The sequence below is a fragment of the Calonectris borealis genome, chromosome 12 (assembly GCF_964195595.1).
Source record: "Calonectris borealis chromosome 12, bCalBor7.hap1.2, whole genome shotgun sequence".
In the NCBI taxonomy this organism is placed as follows: Eukaryota; Metazoa; Chordata; class Aves; order Procellariiformes; family Procellariidae; genus Calonectris; species Calonectris borealis.
In genome coordinates this window covers 3,059,729-3,075,870 of record NC_134323.1, presented here as the reverse complement: position 1 = coordinate 3,075,870, position 16,142 = coordinate 3,059,729, and the positions used below count along the sequence as shown (strand labels likewise).

The 16,142-nt window shown below is 64.4% G+C and overlaps 2 protein-coding genes across 2 annotated transcripts in view; one reads left to right on the top strand and one right to left on the bottom strand.

Moving 5' to 3' along the window:
* Positions 1–8,549, top strand: part of NECAB2 (N-terminal EF-hand calcium binding protein 2) — a 91,335-nt gene extending 82,786 nt beyond the window's left edge. The window contains exons 6-13 of the mRNA XM_075161039.1: positions 2,012–2,148; positions 5,226–5,344; positions 5,520–5,599; positions 6,378–6,434; positions 6,557–6,669; positions 6,969–7,046; positions 7,409–7,500; positions 7,692–8,549. Of these exons, the coding sequence (XP_075017140.1) occupies positions 2,012–2,148; positions 5,226–5,344; positions 5,520–5,599; positions 6,378–6,434; positions 6,557–6,669; positions 6,969–7,046; positions 7,409–7,500; positions 7,692–7,720 (705 nt within the window). The 3' untranslated portion in view covers positions 7,721–8,549. The remainder of the gene's footprint in view (positions 1–2,011; positions 2,149–5,225; positions 5,345–5,519; positions 5,600–6,377; positions 6,435–6,556; positions 6,670–6,968; positions 7,047–7,408; positions 7,501–7,691) is intronic.
* Positions 8,550–8,551: 2 nt separating this feature from the next.
* Positions 8,552–13,388, bottom strand: SLC38A8 (solute carrier family 38 member 8). Its single transcript, XM_075161038.1, has 10 exons — positions 13,212–13,388; positions 12,502–12,700; positions 12,131–12,284; positions 11,889–11,993; positions 11,537–11,594; positions 11,165–11,279; positions 10,913–11,060; positions 10,628–10,833; positions 10,394–10,463; positions 8,552–8,728 (listed from the first exon to the last, which is right to left on the bottom strand). Exons 1-10 carry the CDS (start codon positions 13,386–13,388, stop codon positions 8,632–8,634), a joined length of 1,329 nt encoding a protein of 442 aa, XP_075017139.1. The 3' UTR covers positions 8,552–8,631.
* Between the last annotated feature and the right edge of the window lie 2,754 nt (positions 13,389–16,142).

Sequence of the window (16,142 nt, the reverse complement as noted above, 5' to 3'; positions counted from 1 at the left end):
TACGTCTCCCTCCCTGCCGCCCAACGGCACTACAGCGAGCAGCTGCAGGAGATCACGAATTCGGCGCGTGCAGGGCAGTTTGCTTCAGCATCACCGTCCGGCGACGATCGCCACGTCGTGCGCGTCCCCCAGAAACACCCAGAAACACCGTGACGGGGAGGGGAGCAAGTTTTTTGTGCTCGAGAGAAGTCATTAACCTCCGCGCTAGTTGGATGCTCAAGAAGCCGTCAAGAAACTCGTGCTCCCCTACCAAATCAGGGGTGAGAAATCAGCTCTGCGACCAGTTTCCCCAGAAGTGTTTTTCTTCAGCTCATTCTTCTTTTATGATTTAAAATAGGAGATAAAGGCCCTCCGGGTTCTTGTGGAGCCGCTCCGGTTGCCATGGAAATAACCCTGGTTAATCGCTTCGCCATAAAACAAGAATAATTTGCTTTTGGGGTACTCATGTTGTGCTGCTGCGTGCTGAGATACTGGTGGTGCTGGGACCACGCCGGTCTCACCCCCGAGTTTGGTCATTGCCGGTGGCATACAGGGAGCCGGGAGCATCCGTCCCATCTCATGGCACCAAAAGGTCGTGAGTCCCGGAGGGGTCCCGTGCCGGGAGGTGCCGGCGCGCAGGGACGGGCTGCCCGGCAGGGGCTTGCCTGGGCCACGCGCTGTCCCAGCGGGCACGGATGGGCTGGAAAGAGCCTGGGGAAAAGCAATGCCAGGGAGTTTGGGTTTAGAGGAGCCTTTTATTTCACCACAGGTTTTTTTAGCTCTGATGCTGACCTTCAGCCAGACCTGCTGTGGCCAGTGGCCTGGCTGGGCTGGTCCTGGTCTGGTTTGGGCTGGGGTCAGACCAGTTGGACTGGTGTTGGACTGGTTGGAGTGGTGTTGGGCCAATGTTGGAGTGGTTGTGCCGGTGTCAGTCCGGTTGTGCCGGTGTCAGTCCGGTTGTGCCAGTGTTGGTCCGGTTGTGCCGGTGTCAGTCCGGTTGTGCCAGTGTCAGTCCAGTTGTGCTGGTGTCGGTCCGGTTGTGCTGGTGTTGGTCCAGCTGTGCCGGTGTCCCGCCTCTGCTGGTGGCTGGCAGGAGGTGGAGGAGCAGGACCGTGCCATGGGCAGGGCGCAGCAGGGCTGTGCAAGGGAAAGGGCCCCGGGTGCTTTAAGCAGATCGGTTGTTGCTGTTAAAACATTTTATTAAGTGTTTTCTGTCTTGGGAGGGTTTGGATTACCCCGGGAGCTTCTGTCACTCGAACAGCTCATCCTCCTCCACCAAAGCTCCCTGGGAGCAGCCTGCCTCCTGCCTAAGGCATTCCGGCTCCGCGGGCTGGCTCCATCCTGCCTCTGGACCCGAACAGCCAGAGCTTTCCTTTTCTCGCTCTTTGGAAAAAAACCCCTAACACCGAAGTACGCTGAGGCTCTTGTCTCGCAGCGCGGGGCGGGAGGGGGGCTGGGTGGGGGCTGCCAGAGCTTTCTGCCGCTGGCTTGAAGGTATCTTCAGCTTGCGGCTCCCCGGTGAGAGCCACGTTAATCGTCCCAAACCCTTTTTACCTGAGCACTGGGCTGGCCGTACTGTTGCGGACTGAGGCACTAAATAACATGCCGAAGCTCTGGGAGCAGGGCTCTCCAAAGCACAGGAGGGGCCACCTTTCATACCTGCACCCGCTGGCTCTCGCCCCGCAAGGCAATTTAAGATCACAGTAAAGAGAGCAACTATGGGCTTTGGGTAATCGCCTCTTTACGTTGCTTTATTTATCTGTAAATAGATAAATTTATATGCCTCGCTGCCCACGCTCCCTCCCGTCACAGCCTCTGTACGTCTGACCCAGGTGAGGGATGCTGGGGGGCTATGTGCTTCCCGTGGGGTGGGACAGCGCGTGCTCGCTCCTCCTGTGGCCCTTACGGTCGGGGACACGGGGGGGATCAGCATGCGTGCGGGATGTCGGATGGCTGCTGCACCAGCCGGGGTGCCCGCCGGCGCTGGGCGGCCGGCGCTGGGTCTCACCGTGCTCGCTATCTGCCTTGGCAGGTGTACGAGAGCGGCAGCAACGTGGACCAGTTCGTGACCCGCTTCCTGCTGAAGGAGACGGCGAACCAGACCCAGTCGCTGCTGAGCTCCGTGGAGAGTGCCGTGGACGCCATCGACGAGCAAACCAACCCCGCCAGGTCTGCAGCACCTCCTGCCCTCCTCTCCGCTTCCCGGTTGATTTTGGTGCAGGGGGTGGAGGGAGAGGAGGAGGATGCTTTTGCGGGGCGAGGGAAAGCGCAGCAGACGGTGTGCGGGAGCAAAGGGGAGCCGGGCGAGTGGCTGCCTTTCTCTTTGCCTCCCTGCCCGGCTTCCCGAGAGCCGCTCCGTCCTGCCCTGTCCCCTACTCTCCCGCAGCCCTGAGGGTCCCTCTGGACCCCTTCACCCACGAGCGGTGCAGGGGGGGATGCAAACAAGGGGGCAGCACCCTGGGGCCGGGCTGGGCAGCGCTGGGTGCACGGGGTTGCTTCTTTGAGCAAAGCCACCGGTCCCACCCAGGGAAAACACGGGCACCAGCAGCAGGGTGGCTGTGTCTGGGGTGTGCTGGGGACAGCCCGCGGTGGGCGGCTTCCCGTGCTGGTGATGCTGTCCCTCCTGCCGGGGCACCCAGTGGGTGAAATCATCCACAGAGGTGAAAGGTGCTTGCGCACCGGGGACAGATACCACTGTCCTCGGGTCCTGTGTGGGGGGACCGTCCCCATCCCAGCAGCCCGGCAAGTGCTACCGAGCTCGGAGAAGACAGAGGAGACAGTTTCAAGATTTCTCAAGTGCTGCCAGGGCTAAAATATAAGGGTTACACGGCAGCACAGCCCAAACCTCAGCACAGCCCCCCTAGGTGTCACAGTGTCACCTGCCTCCCCGGAGCACCGCCGTCACCAGCTGTAACCAGGACAGGTTGCCACGGAAACCATTCATCGGATTCTCATGGAGCGAATCCCTCCCTGCAAACCAGGAGATGCTCGGGGGGATGCCTTGGCTTCCCCGAGCCGCAGACGGGCAGAGGGGACCAAGGCACGTGGACCACAGAGAGTGAAAATCCCAGCTGCCCGCTGGGACCCCGCAGGGGCCGACATGCCCAAATGCTTCACTGCAGCCAGGTCTTGGTGTTTTGGGTTTTAACATCAGCAGCAGTTGCATCCCGGAGAGGCGGCAGTGGGCTGGTCTCACAGGAGCTGTTGCTGCCTGGGACACAGTGAGACCCTGGGCAGCTCTGGTGACATCTCACCAGCTTTCCTAGGAGGAATGCTCTGGGTTTCATCACCCCACATCGCTTTCTTCTCCCCATTTTGGAAGGAAACCGCTGGCCTGGGGCAAACCTTGTACGAAACACGTGGAAAAAGTACGAGCTCCTGGGAGACAATGAGGAGGAAACAAGTCCAACGTCAGACGGAGCATCAGAGCCCATAAAAGATTTTGCTGGCTTTTATTTGCCTACGTGTGAGCCCAATTCGTAATGAGGAGTATTGTAGTTGTTTTCTCATGGTGATAATAGCCAAAAAAAAATCCCAAACCCACAAAAAAAAGATCTCATGCATCTGCATGAAGACAGAGAGGCGGCCTAAAAAGCACCAGAATAAAGGGCTGTAAAACGAAGTGCGAGAGCAGAGCGTCCAAGCCTGAGACACCTCATTAAATTGTGATTAAAAAGAAATCTCTCTCTGTTCTCGCCTAATTTCCTGCCTATTGACAGGGGATTATTCAGCGCGGCGGTGGGATTATTGCACAGCCTGTAGCGACCGGGATGGTCCTGCCACCTTTATCGCTGTTCTTCCTTCCTTATCTTGGGGATGTTCTTCAGGACCAGATCTGCTCGTCACGTTCCCTTGTGCATGGTCAAGTCCACACTGGCTGATTTTGGGGGACAACATCAGCGCGGACATTGCTCCCTCGGCACCAAAGGAGCAGCCGAAGTCGCCTGGGGTAGCTGGGGAGGGCAGAGAGGGCACCCGGCTGCTGCGCTTTGGAGGGAACCGGGTGCCTGGCGAGGGATGGGAGGGCAGGGACGATGCTGGCCGGTGTTGTGCCCATCGGCTCCCCGGCGCTCAGCGTGTTGTCTCCAGCCGGGAGCCAGATGGCTGGCAAGAGACGCCGAGAGGAGCCGGGGCTCCTGGGCACCTCCATCAGCGCGCAGCTGGCACGGAGCTGCTCTCGCTGGAAGGAAACGCTGGAAACCCTTCGAGCAGCTCAGCCTCTCCCTCTGTGGCTCAGGCTTCCCATCGGTGGAGGAGGAAGGAAAGGGAGGGCCATCCTTCCCCAAACCCATTCCCATCTCGCCGCACACGGCTGGCAGCTGGGGATGGCAGGTCTTAGCATCTCCTCTGGCTTGCAGATGAATGAGGATCTGGGGGGACCACCGAGAGGCTGGATGGTCGTTGATGTCTCAGGGGTACGTGCACGGATGAGCACACACGTGCGCATGTGTGTGTATGCACACACGCTCATGCATGCACGTACCCCGAGACATCAATGTGTGCACGCACACACACAGGTACACGCACACACACAGGTACACGCACACACAGGTACACGCACACACACAGGTACACGCACACACACTCCTTTTCTCCAAGAGGTGCTGCAAGGTGAGCCAGGCCAAACGGGCTTTGTAGCCCCAGAGGAAGAAGCAAGGTGGAGGAGATGCTACGGTGGATGAGTCTCCATTCTCCAGGAGAACCACGGCTGTAGCCTGTTGGAGGGATGCACGGCCAGGCCGGCGGCTTCCCCTGCGCGTGGGCAGCCGTTTGGGCTCGGGCAGCCTGTGTGACGGCAACTTTTCCTATGTGTTAGTCGCCAAAGCCCTCCGACTGCAAAACCAGCCCCGCTCAGGTGCAGCCAGCCGACTGGGCACAGCTACCGGCACCCAAATGCCCAGTGTTGCGGGTGTCGGTCTAGGGGAGAAAAAAATCCCCGAGGGCTGCAGGAGGTGCCGGCAGGGCTTGCTGCGGTGTTTCATAAGCAGGAAAGAAAAGTGCCGGCTGCTGGGAGCAGCCCACTGATGTTGCTCTAATTCTGACCCACTCTCCACGCCGGATGATGCTGAAGGATGGCACGGGAGGGAAGCCTGCGCTGCCTGGGCACGGTGCGGGCACTGCTGCTCTCCAAGGGGTCTGGCGTCGGCAGCAGAGCTGCCAAAAAGGATGCTCCGATGTCGGCTCACGCTGCGCTCTCCGTGCCCAGCTCTGCCCTCGCTGACGGCCTGCGTGCTCTCTGGTTGCAGGCACTACCCCAGCAAGGCTGGCCACGGTCTGATGGACGCCTGGTACGACAGCCCCGTCCCCAGCTACTCTCCCACCAGCCGGATGGTCCCCAGGGAGCACGGGAAGAGCTTCCAGACTGGTAAGCGATGGCCGCTTCCCGGCCGCACTGACAGCCTGGGGTGGCTCAGGGTGCTCGGGGAAGGGAGCTGCCGCGGTCCCGGCGGCAGCACGGAGGTGATGCTCGACTTCCCCGGAGAGCAGCGGGGCTCTCGGGGGTGCCTCTCGCTCCATCACTGCCTCCCGGCCCCGCGCAGGTTCCCCCGACACCAAGGCGGAGGGGCTGGAGGGGCAGATCAACAGGCTGGCCGAGCTGATCGGCAGGCTGGAGGACAAGGTAAGGGCCAGCGTTTCCACGCGTGGGGCTGTCCCTTGGGTGTCCCTGCAGCCCCACCACCTCCCTGCCCTGGGTGGGACGGAGGTGACCGAGAGGTGTCCATGGCCATCCCCGTGCCGTGGCTGTGGGTGGGAGCTGGGGTGGTGGTGGAGGATATTACATCTGATGAGCTGATGGCAGCTATTGAATGTGGAACGATTAACTGTGACTTTATTTAGACAAGAAAAAAAACATACGGAAGAAGTCTCTTGCCGAGGCAGTCTTACTCCATCTAGGGACTGAAGGAGAAAACGTTGCCGTGCAGGAGATGTTTCTGACATCCTCCTGGTTTGCACTTTCAGGGCAGAAGGGGACAGGGGAAAGGGTGCTGAACGTGGGGGCAGAGAGGTGCCGGGAAGGTTGAGAGCAGGAAAATGTCCATCATGGTTGCTAGAGGAAAGAAGAGCGTGCCCGGGGCTGGGGAGGTGTGAGCGGGCGCTGAGGAGGGATGGGTGCCCCTGCTCCTGCCGCCCCAGGGACAATTCAGGGACCGTGAAAAGGCGACAGCTGTTTCGGGGCTGATGCGAGGACATGGTGTCGGGGACGTCGGCTGCGCTGGGAGCTTTCGCAGAGGGTCCTGATGGGAGGGTGCGAAGGTGCAAGCGGCTCTGGGCGCCGTCCCCTGCAGAGAAGGGGGCACAGCCCGTCACAGCATGCGCTGGGGACAGAAACCCGACGGCCTGGGAGGGACACGCAGCCTCAGCCCACCCCCCTCCGCTGCTTTTCCCCCTTTTCCCAGACTCTCTGGTTTGACCTGCACCAGCGGCTGTCCGACAGCGAGAGCACGGCTTGCACGGTGAGAGCACCCACGGGGTGCTGGGGTGTCCCCGCAGCGTGGCATCAGACTTGGCGGGGGCGGGGGGGATGTCACTGTGTTTTTCGGGTCTCACATGCCGCTGTGTTTCGGGGGCCCGGCAGTACCTCCTCCTGGTGCGGGATGAGATGACGGTGTCGCACAAGCACCTGGGCGAGTTTTGCAGCTCCCTGAAGCAGTACCTGAAGAGCGTGGCCGGGGAGCGGGACTGCTTCCAGTGGGTACCGCCGGCAGCCGCGCATCGGGGGGCCGGGGGGGCTCGGGGAGGGATCGGGGCAGGGGGGGCAGGGGGTGTCCAGCTGCCCTTGCAGCAAGGGGCACCCCACCAAGTGAAGGGCTGAGGCAAAACAGCCAGGATTTGGGGTGTAGTGATGCTCGGCCACCAAAACCCTTTTGGATGGGCTGGGGGAGGGTCTGCCCGTCTGGGCTGCTGGGGCTGGGGTCACCCCTCGGTGGCTGCAGAGGGAGAGGGATGCCCCATGGTTTGGGGCTCACCCTTCTGCCCGCTCCTGCCAGCGTCACCGCGGTGAAGCTGCCCGACGGGGTCACCTTCATCGTCTACGAGTTCTGGGAGACGGAAGAGGACTGGAAGAGGTAGGGGAGGGGGTGCAAAAAGCTCATTTTGGGGTGGGGTGCTCGGGCGGGGGTGCGGGAGCTGCGGAGCCCCAAGCTCTGTCCCCTGTCTGATGGCAGGGGCGAGGGTCGGTCTGTCCTGGGGCTGTCACTGCAGAGGGGACGGGGGGCTTGGGAGGTCTCTGGCATCTCCCACTGGGGATGCCTGTGGACGTGGGGGATGGGAGCTCTCGCTGTCCTGACCCACGGCAGGGTGCTTTGCCCAAGGGGAGGGTGAGCGGGGCTGCTGGCACCCAGCCCCTGCCAGAGCCGATGGGGTTGCGGGGGGCCGGGATGGTGATTTAGGGGGTGGCTGGCACCCACTGTCTCCCGCCCGGGCGCAGGCACCTGCAGAGTGCCACCTGCAAGGGCTTCCAGCACGTCAAGGTGGACACGCTGAGCCAGCCCGAGGCCGTCTCCAGCGTGGCCGTGCCAGGTAGGAGGGCGGTGACCCCACAGGGTGGGGGACAGGGACCCCCCGGGCAGCCAGCACCACCCCCACTGTCGGGGTGCAGGGGTGGGCAAGGGCACGGGGTGGGGGGCAGCACGGGCTGGGCTGGGTGGGACAGGGGGGTTGGGGTGATGCGGGGCTGGGCAGGGGTGACCCTTGGTGCCATTCCCCCGCAGCCGCCTGGTGCACCCTGAGCCGAGAGTGACCGCCGGTGCCGGGGGGGGCCCGCCAGCACCCGTCCCCGCTGCGGGGTGGTCGTGACCCCCTGCATGGCTGGGGGGTGGGAGGTGTCGGTGTCACCTGTCTGCAGTGAAGGAAACCCCTGTTTGTGTCCCCAGCACCCCATAGGGTCCCCCCCCAGCTACCCCATCACCTGGGTCACCTCTCCCTGGAGTGGTGGTCTCTGGGGGGGGTGTGCCCCCCTGGAATCTGCCAGGGAGGGGCTGGCGCGTGGCGGGGGCATCCCCCAGGCATGGGCAGCAGGGAGTGGGGGAGGCAGGGTGCAGGCAGCCGGGTGATGGGGAGGGGGCAAGGCAGGCATAGGGTGCCGGTGATGAGGAGCAGGGGTGGGAGTGGGAGGCTGAAGCCCCCCCGGGGGGGGTAAGTTGGGGGTCCCTGCTAGTCCCGAGGCCCACCAGGGGTGGGGGGGGCTGGGGGGTGAGGCTGTGCCCGGCGCAGTGTGTCCCTGGCGGGGGGGGTCAGGGTGGTGGCTAAGGGGGTATCCCTGCTCCCAGGGTGCCCCTTAGTCCTGCGGGGTGCGGGTGGTCCCGAGGGGTTTCCTTCGCGTGTGCGCGGTGGCAGCAGGTGCCTTGCAGGCGTGGGGGTGGCTGCCCCCCCCTTCCTGGGGTCTGTACGTCTGTCTGTGTCTGTCTGTGTGTGTGCAGCGCTCACTGCCCGTCCTGCCCCCCACCCCGCCGTGCCCGGGGGTCCCTCAGGGTGCATGGCGCAGGGCCCTCGCCGATACCCTGTCCCGTCTTTATTAGCCGCTGTACAACGGGGACGGTGATGCCAAATAAAACCGTGATGGGATCCAGAGGCGTAGCCGTGTCCGGGGCGGCTGTCCGGGGTGACGGGGCTGGGGGGGCACGGTGGGGGAGGTCGTGGGGGGGGGGCCCCTCAGCGCAGCAGCCCCAGCACGGCCAGGGCAGCGCTCTGCCCGCAGACGAAGGCGCCGCCGAGCACGGAGAGAACACCCCAGGCGGTGAGAGCAGCCCTGCGGGGACACGAGCAGGGGGCCGGTGGGACAGAGCCCACCCCCCAGTAACATGCCACCCCCTGGCCCCCCCGCTCCCTGGGGTGTGGGGCCCTCCGCGGGGTCTCAGCCTCCTCTGCATGGCTCCCGGCGGATGGCCGAAGACCCCGGCAGCCCCTCCGGCTCATCCCCCGTGCCCACTGCAACGACACACAAAATTTGGTCAAAAGCCTGGCAGCCGCCACCACGAGACCGTCCCCGGTTCTGCCTGCGCCCGGTGGCCCCGCCGAGGGGGCACAGACCCACATCGGCCCCCCGTGCTCGGGCACAGCTGCTCCCACACCCCGCCAGCCCCCACCCTACTGCCACATGCCCCCAGCCCTGTCCCCTCCCCGGCGCCAGCCCTGCGACCTGCGGCTCTGCACCTCCCTGTCCCCCTCTCCCCGGGCACACAGCCCCCCGCCTCGGCTGGACACTGAGCCCCCGGGATGCAGGACTCACCCCCCAAACCCCGCTGCTGCTCCATCGTGGGGTCGTTGGCACCGTGCACCTTCCCGAGTGCCCCAGGCAGGCTGGGACTGTCCCCTCGCCGTCCCCATCGCCCCGGCTCGTGTTGCCCCCTCTCCTCGTGACGGCACTCCGGGCTCACACCCTGGCGGGTCTCCCTGAGGGACCTCTCCAAGTCCTTGTTGCCCACCTGGGTGCCCCTGCTTGCCTTCTGCCTTGGCCCCCCAGCACTTCGGCACCCCCGGGAGCACCCTCGCCCCCGCCCAGACAGCCGTGGGCCCCCTGCCCAGGGCATCCCGTTGGCTGAGACCCCAAGGTCCTGGGGTGCTCTCTCCAGCTGCCATGGGGGATAGGACCCCCCCCATCACCTCCATCCTCACTCGGACTCTGCTGCTCCCCCACGGGCACTGCAGATGCTTTGGCACACACTTACCCCAAAACTCGCCAGCACCACGCCAGGTCCCCCCGCCATGGGCTGCTGCTGTGCCCCAGCCCCTCCGGCCAGGAGCGGTGATGGGGACACACCGCCCCGGCACAACAGACACTGAACACCTGACAGCTGCCCACCTTGGGGCACCGTGCCCCTCTGACCCCCACCCTGACCCCCACCCCAGCCCTCACCGGGTGCCCCAGGGCCTCCAAACCCCGTGGCTCTCCTTCCCCTACAGCTGCTCTGCCTTGCAAGGGGGCTGGTACCCGGGCACCTCCCTGACGCCTGGGCACACCCCTGGTACCCGGGCACCTCCCTGACGCCTGGGCACACCCCTGGTACCCGGGCACACCCCTGGAAGCCAGGCACACCCCCGATACCCGGGCACAGCCCCATTGCCTGGGCACACCCCCGAAATCCAGGCACATCCCCAATATGTGGACACCTCCCCAGTGCGTGGGCTCATCCCCGATACCCGGGCAGAGCCCCAATGCCCAGGCACATCCCCGATACCCAGGCGCATCCCCAGTGTCGGAGCACACCCCTCCATACCCACCCTCCAGTCCCACCGCAGACCCCCTGTCCTGCAGCAAGTGCTGCTGCTTTCAGTGCCTACAGGTGCCCAAATCCCCCTCCTCGTGGGGCTCCCACCTTGGCCAGGGTGACCCCCAGGGACCCTGCCCAGGCCACGGGTCATGGGATGCCGCACCCTACCCTTGTCCGCCGCCGCCGAGCCCACAGACACTCACTTTTTGCGTGGCCCGAGGGTGCAGGTCCCGGTCATGCACACCAGGCACAGCCCTGCCACCAACGTAGAGGCTCAGCCCCGCCGCCATGGCACCCCTCACCGCGGCGTCCCCCGCAAGCATGCCCCTGCACCCCCAAAACAGGGCCAGGATGGGCCACCCACCACCACAGCCTGCCCCCTCCCCGCAGCGATGCTCTTGGCACCGGCGACCCCTTCCCTCTGTCCCACGGCTCACTCTTGCCTGGGAAGATGAAGATGAAGAAGGCGCTGATGCCCCCGATGAGCTCGATGACCTTGCCGATGTCTGGGACGAAGAGGGCGATGGCGAGCGTGGCGGCCATCCAGGCGACCGTCAGCACCACCCGGCTCCGCCGCTCGTGCGCCTCGGGCACCGCCGCGGCCCCGCGCTTGGGGGTCGCCCACACGTCCCGCACCACCGACCTGGGAGGGGGTGTCAGGGGGGGCTGATGGCACCCACCAGCCGGGGGGGGACACACCCAAGTCGCCACCGCCCCCTCACCTGCCCAGCAGCACCACGATGGGGTAGATGGTGACGATGGAGACGCCGAAGAGCAGGCGGGCGATGATGATGACCGGGTCGTTCCCTGGGTAGGACATCAGGACGTCGGACGCCACGGCCTCGCCGAAGGTCAGGTAGCCGTAGAGCCCTGTGCCGGTGAGGACAGAGGAGCCCCGAGGAGGATGGATGAGCCCTGGGGACGGGGGACCCCCGGGGCAAAGAGGGGGTGAAGGGCTCCGGCGCTGGGGTTACCGGTGAGGGAATAGATGAGCAGGCAGATGAGCATGGAGAGGACGGAGACAGCGACCCAGTGGGAGAAGCTCTGGTTGCGCATGCTGCTGTAGATGGCCACGCAGGCCTCGTGGCACTGCAAGGCATGGGGGGACGGCGCTGGGACCTCGTCCAGGGACAACCCCCACCCCCAGTGCCTTCCCTCCCACCCGTGGGTGCCCTGTCCCGCTCTCCCCCGGCCCCAGGGGTTTGTGTCACCTCTGGTGACCACCACGGGTCCCCTTCCCTGCAACCCCCCCCTGCGAGGGATGGTGTCCCCATGGTCCGGGATGCCGGAGGAAGGCTGCCAGCATCGCCCCGGCAGCCGGGGACGGTGGGGCCGGGGTGACCTACCTGGAAGCCGAAGCAGATGGTGGGGATGACGCTGAAGACGGAGGCCCAAGAGGAGGCCCTGTGGCATGGGGTGGGGAGGAAGCGCAGAGTGAAGGGCGTGAGGCCCCCGGAGGCAGAGGGGACCTTGGTGACATAAGCTGTGAAGCCTGGATGCCACCGCGGGAATGTCCCGCCCGGTGATTTTGGGAGAAGGGGGGGATTGCTGGGGCTGCCACCCACCCACCGCCCTTCCAGCACTGTCCCCAGCTCACCCCCCCCCAGGGCCACCCCCTGCGCTGCCTCCAGCCCTGCCCCATGCCACTGCTGATGCCAGGGAGGATGGGGCGGGAGGGGCGCGGGGCTGACCCCCTACCTGGGGGGCCGGGGGAGCTCGGGCGAGCCCAGGCTCTCTGCCTGCAGGTGGTATTTCAGGACGATGACCAGGGTGAGGTAGCAGGCAGCCAGCGTGCCCAGGATGCTGCCGGGGCATGGGAGAACGTCAGCACGCAGACCCCCAGCACCCCGGAGGGAAAGGGGTGCCGTGGCCCCGCGGGGACCTGGGAGGAGGTGGCCTGGGGTACAGGGTGCTCGGGGTGGGCCGCCATGGGGTGGTACCTGGAGTACTTCTGGAAGCCGATCTCCCTGGGGACGGAGAGCGGGAAGATGACGAGGACGCAGAGAGCCGAGAGGGTGAAGCGCTGGTCTGCGTACCAGGGGGGCGGCGGGGGGGCCCCGCTCAGCGTCCCGTTGGGGTACAGGGAGTCACACACTGCAGGGGGCAGCGGGGGGTCAGTTGTGCCCCGAAAGGTGGCCCAAGGGGGTCGGGAGCATCACACCATGGCAGGGCCAGGGAGCCCCATGTCCTCGGGGGTCCCAAGAAAACCTTGGGGTTGCCCCCAGCCCACACGGGACCACCTTCTCCCTCACTCCTGAGAGCCCCTGGCCCCGAGCAAGCCCTGAACACGGTGGGGGGAAAAACAACTCACGTTTCTCCAGCTGGTCACCCACCACCCTGAGGAGGGCCACGGAGATCATGAAGAGGTTGAGGAGGAAGCAGACCTCGCAGAGCTTCCCCACCGCCGCCCCGCACACCGCCCGGACCACCCCCTGGTAGGTGGGCTGGGCGCTGAGGGCCGCCGCGTAGCCCAGCACCGCCAGCCCGCTCACCAGGAAGACCAGCGAGCCCTGCAGGGACAGGACCTGGCAAGAAGCACCTCGCCGACCCTCCGTCACCCCCCGGACCCAGGGGGACCCAGCAGGGCCATGGCCAGGGACCCGGTCACCGCTCGGCTCGCCGTTTGGCTCCGGGTAACACGGGCCAGCAAAAGGATGGCGAAACAGTCCTGCGTGATACTTTGGGTTTAGATTTGGGTGGTTTTGGCATGTAGGGGACCAGCCACCAATTTCATGTTGAGCTAAAAGCCAGCTAAAAAGTGTGGCTTCAGATGCAAAGAGCATCTCTAAGGCGGCAGCGGCTTTTGCACCCCTGCCCCGGCTGTTCTCCCTTTCGGGTCGGGCCACGGGCTCTGCGCACGGTGCCAAGGGGAGGGTCCCCGCCAGCCCCCCCAAACATCGGGGCAGGTGAACCCCAAACCTCCCTTCACCCCCTTTCCCCAGGCCGGCAGGTGCCTCGGGCTCCCTTTGGGACTCCCCCGGCCCCCACCCCGGATCGGGGCCCCCCCCGGCCCCCCCTTACCAGCTCCACCAGGAGGGCGGGGACCGCGCCGCCGGCCCTGCCGAAGGCCCAGGGGAAGCTCAGCAGCCCCGCGCCCAGCGCCGACTTCAGCATGATGAAGACGGCACCGGCGGAGGAGAGCCCGGCGCTGCCCGCCGCCGGCAGCAGGGGCCGGCCCTCGCCCGCCGCCCGCTCCATCCCGGCGCCTCCCCGGCTCTGGGCCGGGGCGGGCAGGGGGAGCGCAACCCCCCCCCCCGCCCCGCACCCGCCGCCGGGCCCCGCGGGGGCGGGCGCGGATGAGCGTGGGGGCTCCGTGGACCCTCCCGCCCCCGCGGGGAGGGGGCAGGAGGCAGCCGTGGGACCCCCCTCCCACCCCCGAGCTCACCCTGATCCCAGCCCAGCGCGGCTGCAGGGGAGAGGGCATCGCCCCAAAGCCCCCATGCACGGGGGGACCACGGTTCATGCATCCCCCTGGCTTGGGACCAGCGGTCCGCGTCCCGCTGTCTGTGGGCATCCCCCAGTCCCAAAGAGCCAGTCCATAGGAAAACCAGCAGCCCCAGCAGCTCCCAGCACAGGTCTCAGGCTGGGCTGGGCTCCCCGTTCTGGCTGCGTTCATCCCATCCATGAAATTCCCACCATGGGGCATTTTGGAGCACCCCGGGGTGGGAGGGCGAGGGAAGGCGGCTGCAATGAGCGCCCTTCAGGCCATTTGGCTGGGGGATGCTCCACCACTCGTTGGGCGCAGGATGAGGCCAGCACCTCTCGGTGTCTCTGCAGCAGCTAAAAGCCCACCAGGGCGTTCCTGCACTCGGGAGACCTTAGCGAGGAGCCACCCCATCCCACCCCCTGCTCCACGCAGGGAAAGGGGGTGCCGGGATAACAGGATGGGGTGACTGCAGGGGACCTGCACGGAGAAGGCTGCACCCCACGGGGATGAGGGGCCCGTCCCCTACACAGGGGGACACATGGCAGCTCCGTGCCGCCCCCGGCACATGCCACTGCCCCAGATGCCGGCTGACAGCCCCTAATGCATTTTTGATTTCCCAAATATGTGCCCTTCTGATCTCGATAAGAGGGATAAAGAGACTTTAATCAGCTGCTAGGAGGAATTATAGATGGCTAATTGTGCCTGCCACCTCCATTACATCTCTGCCGCCTACGGGGCTTATAACCATTTAGAAGGGCCCTTCCAGGCCTTCATTAGCTGCACACCAAAGGCTTCGGAAATAATTGGCCTCTGTGATTTAGAAATTGGCCACTGGGCTGTAAAATACCAGCCACTGGGAAAGGCTCTTAATTCGGACTGGCACTTTGATATAGCTTGACTCTGGTTTCAAGGCTGCGGTGGAGCTGTAATCTCTCATTAGCGCTGCGATGAGGGGAGCGAGCCTCCTCATTAGCACCGTCGGAGCAGCGGCACCAAAGCTTTCCAGGCTCCCTCTGACGGGAGCGCCTCAAATCAAAGGGACACAGCCCACCTCCCACGCCGGCACAGCAGCCCCGGGCGGTTTCTCTGCTCAGTGGGCTCCGGGCTCCCTCGCTTATATTTTTTCCCCCTTTCTCCCATTTATCTGGGTGCTCCTGGACCGCGAGCCGTAACCCGAGGGTCCCCGTGGGTTGGCAGCTGTGTCCCCTTGGCCGGTGCCCTCCTTCCTTCTTTTTGATGGAAAAAGGGCTGCTGATATATTTTCCACATCATTTCTGAAGACAGTCAAAGGTACAAAGGTGCAAATGGACAGTCCTCGTTTTGGACAAAGGAAAACACCGACTACAATTAGGCTTTGCTACCTGCAATCCCTTCTGAGGTCTGGCCATTGAGATTTTACACCCTTACTGACAGCTCTTTCGCAACCAGCTGGCTCGGGACCAGAGCGAGCTGTTGCTCGTTGCTCCTACGAGAGACCCTGATGACACAGGTGGGATGGACAAAACCCCCTCCCTGTCGGCATGGGTGCGTGTTCGGCGAGGGAGGAGCGAAGGGCACCTCTGGCCCCCGCACACAAGCAGCCCAACCTTAGGATCATCTCCTCAGCTCCAATGAGATTCCGCTAACGGCTCCGAAGTGAAAGCTCGGTCCCTTCTCTGGCACCGCAACAGGATGTGGCCTCTTCCAGTTCATCCTCATCTTCAGAAGGGAAGAGGCAGGCTGGGTAAAGTCAACCGCTCGCCAGGTTAGGGAAAATGGGTTTTCCCAATCCTTTTTCCAGGACACTCATGCACTGAGAAACCCTATCCACGGCCACCTCTTGGAAGGTTTGCCCCAGGCTACATGGAGAAATGTTCTCTCCTGCAGTGCCCTTCCCAAGGCCCACCACCACCATCCATGATCGTAAGCCCCGAACGGGTCAGGTGCAGCCAGACCACCCAGCGGGGCTGTCCCTGGCCCCTTCTCCCTCCCCAGCCGTGCCCAGGGCTGCGTGGGAGCCAGCGAGCTGCCCAAGAGCTCACCCGGGACAGACCTTCCCTGCCCAGGCACCGCTCCCCTTCACCGACAGAGGCAGCCACCACCTCCCTGCCCCTCCTGGGAAAAGGTGCTTTTATTTGGAGCGGTGATCAAAGCAGCTGCCAGGGAAAACCTCACAGCTTCAGTACAAGAGAGAAGCTATTTCAGTGATGGCAACGTTAACCGACACTGCGTGGTCGGGGCAACGTGTGCCTGCGTCCTTATTTAAGCCCGTAACAAGTCACAGGCTTTCAAGCAGGACAAACCAAAGGAGACAGGGTTTTTGACTTTGTGACACACCACACTCTGCTGTTCGGTGCCATCCGCACAACAGGTTCTTACACAGCTCATGACTGAGCTGCCCTTCGGGAGCTCTCTCCTCGTTAGCTGCTTCTGCAGTTCAAAACTCTGCGCTCGCTCAGGGCGAGCACCGTTTGTACGACTGCCCTGTCAATGCTCCGAAGGAAAGTCTGCAGCTTGGGATGCTGCTCTTAAGGGTAAAGATATGG

Coding starts and splice junctions, on each gene's coding strand:
- SLC38A8 (XM_075161038.1), bottom strand. CDS start 13,388: ATGGAGCGGGCGGCGGGCGAGGGCCGGCCCCTGCTGCCGGCGGCGGGC. Junction 10,464..10,627: donor CTTCATCTTCCCAGGCAAGA/GTGAGCCGTGGG, acceptor GGCGGGGCTGAG/CCTCTACGTTGGTGGCAGGG. Junction 8,729..10,393: donor ACCCTCGGGCCACGCAAAAA/GTGAGTGTCTGT, acceptor GTGTCCCCGCAG/GGCTGCTCTCACCGCCTGGG.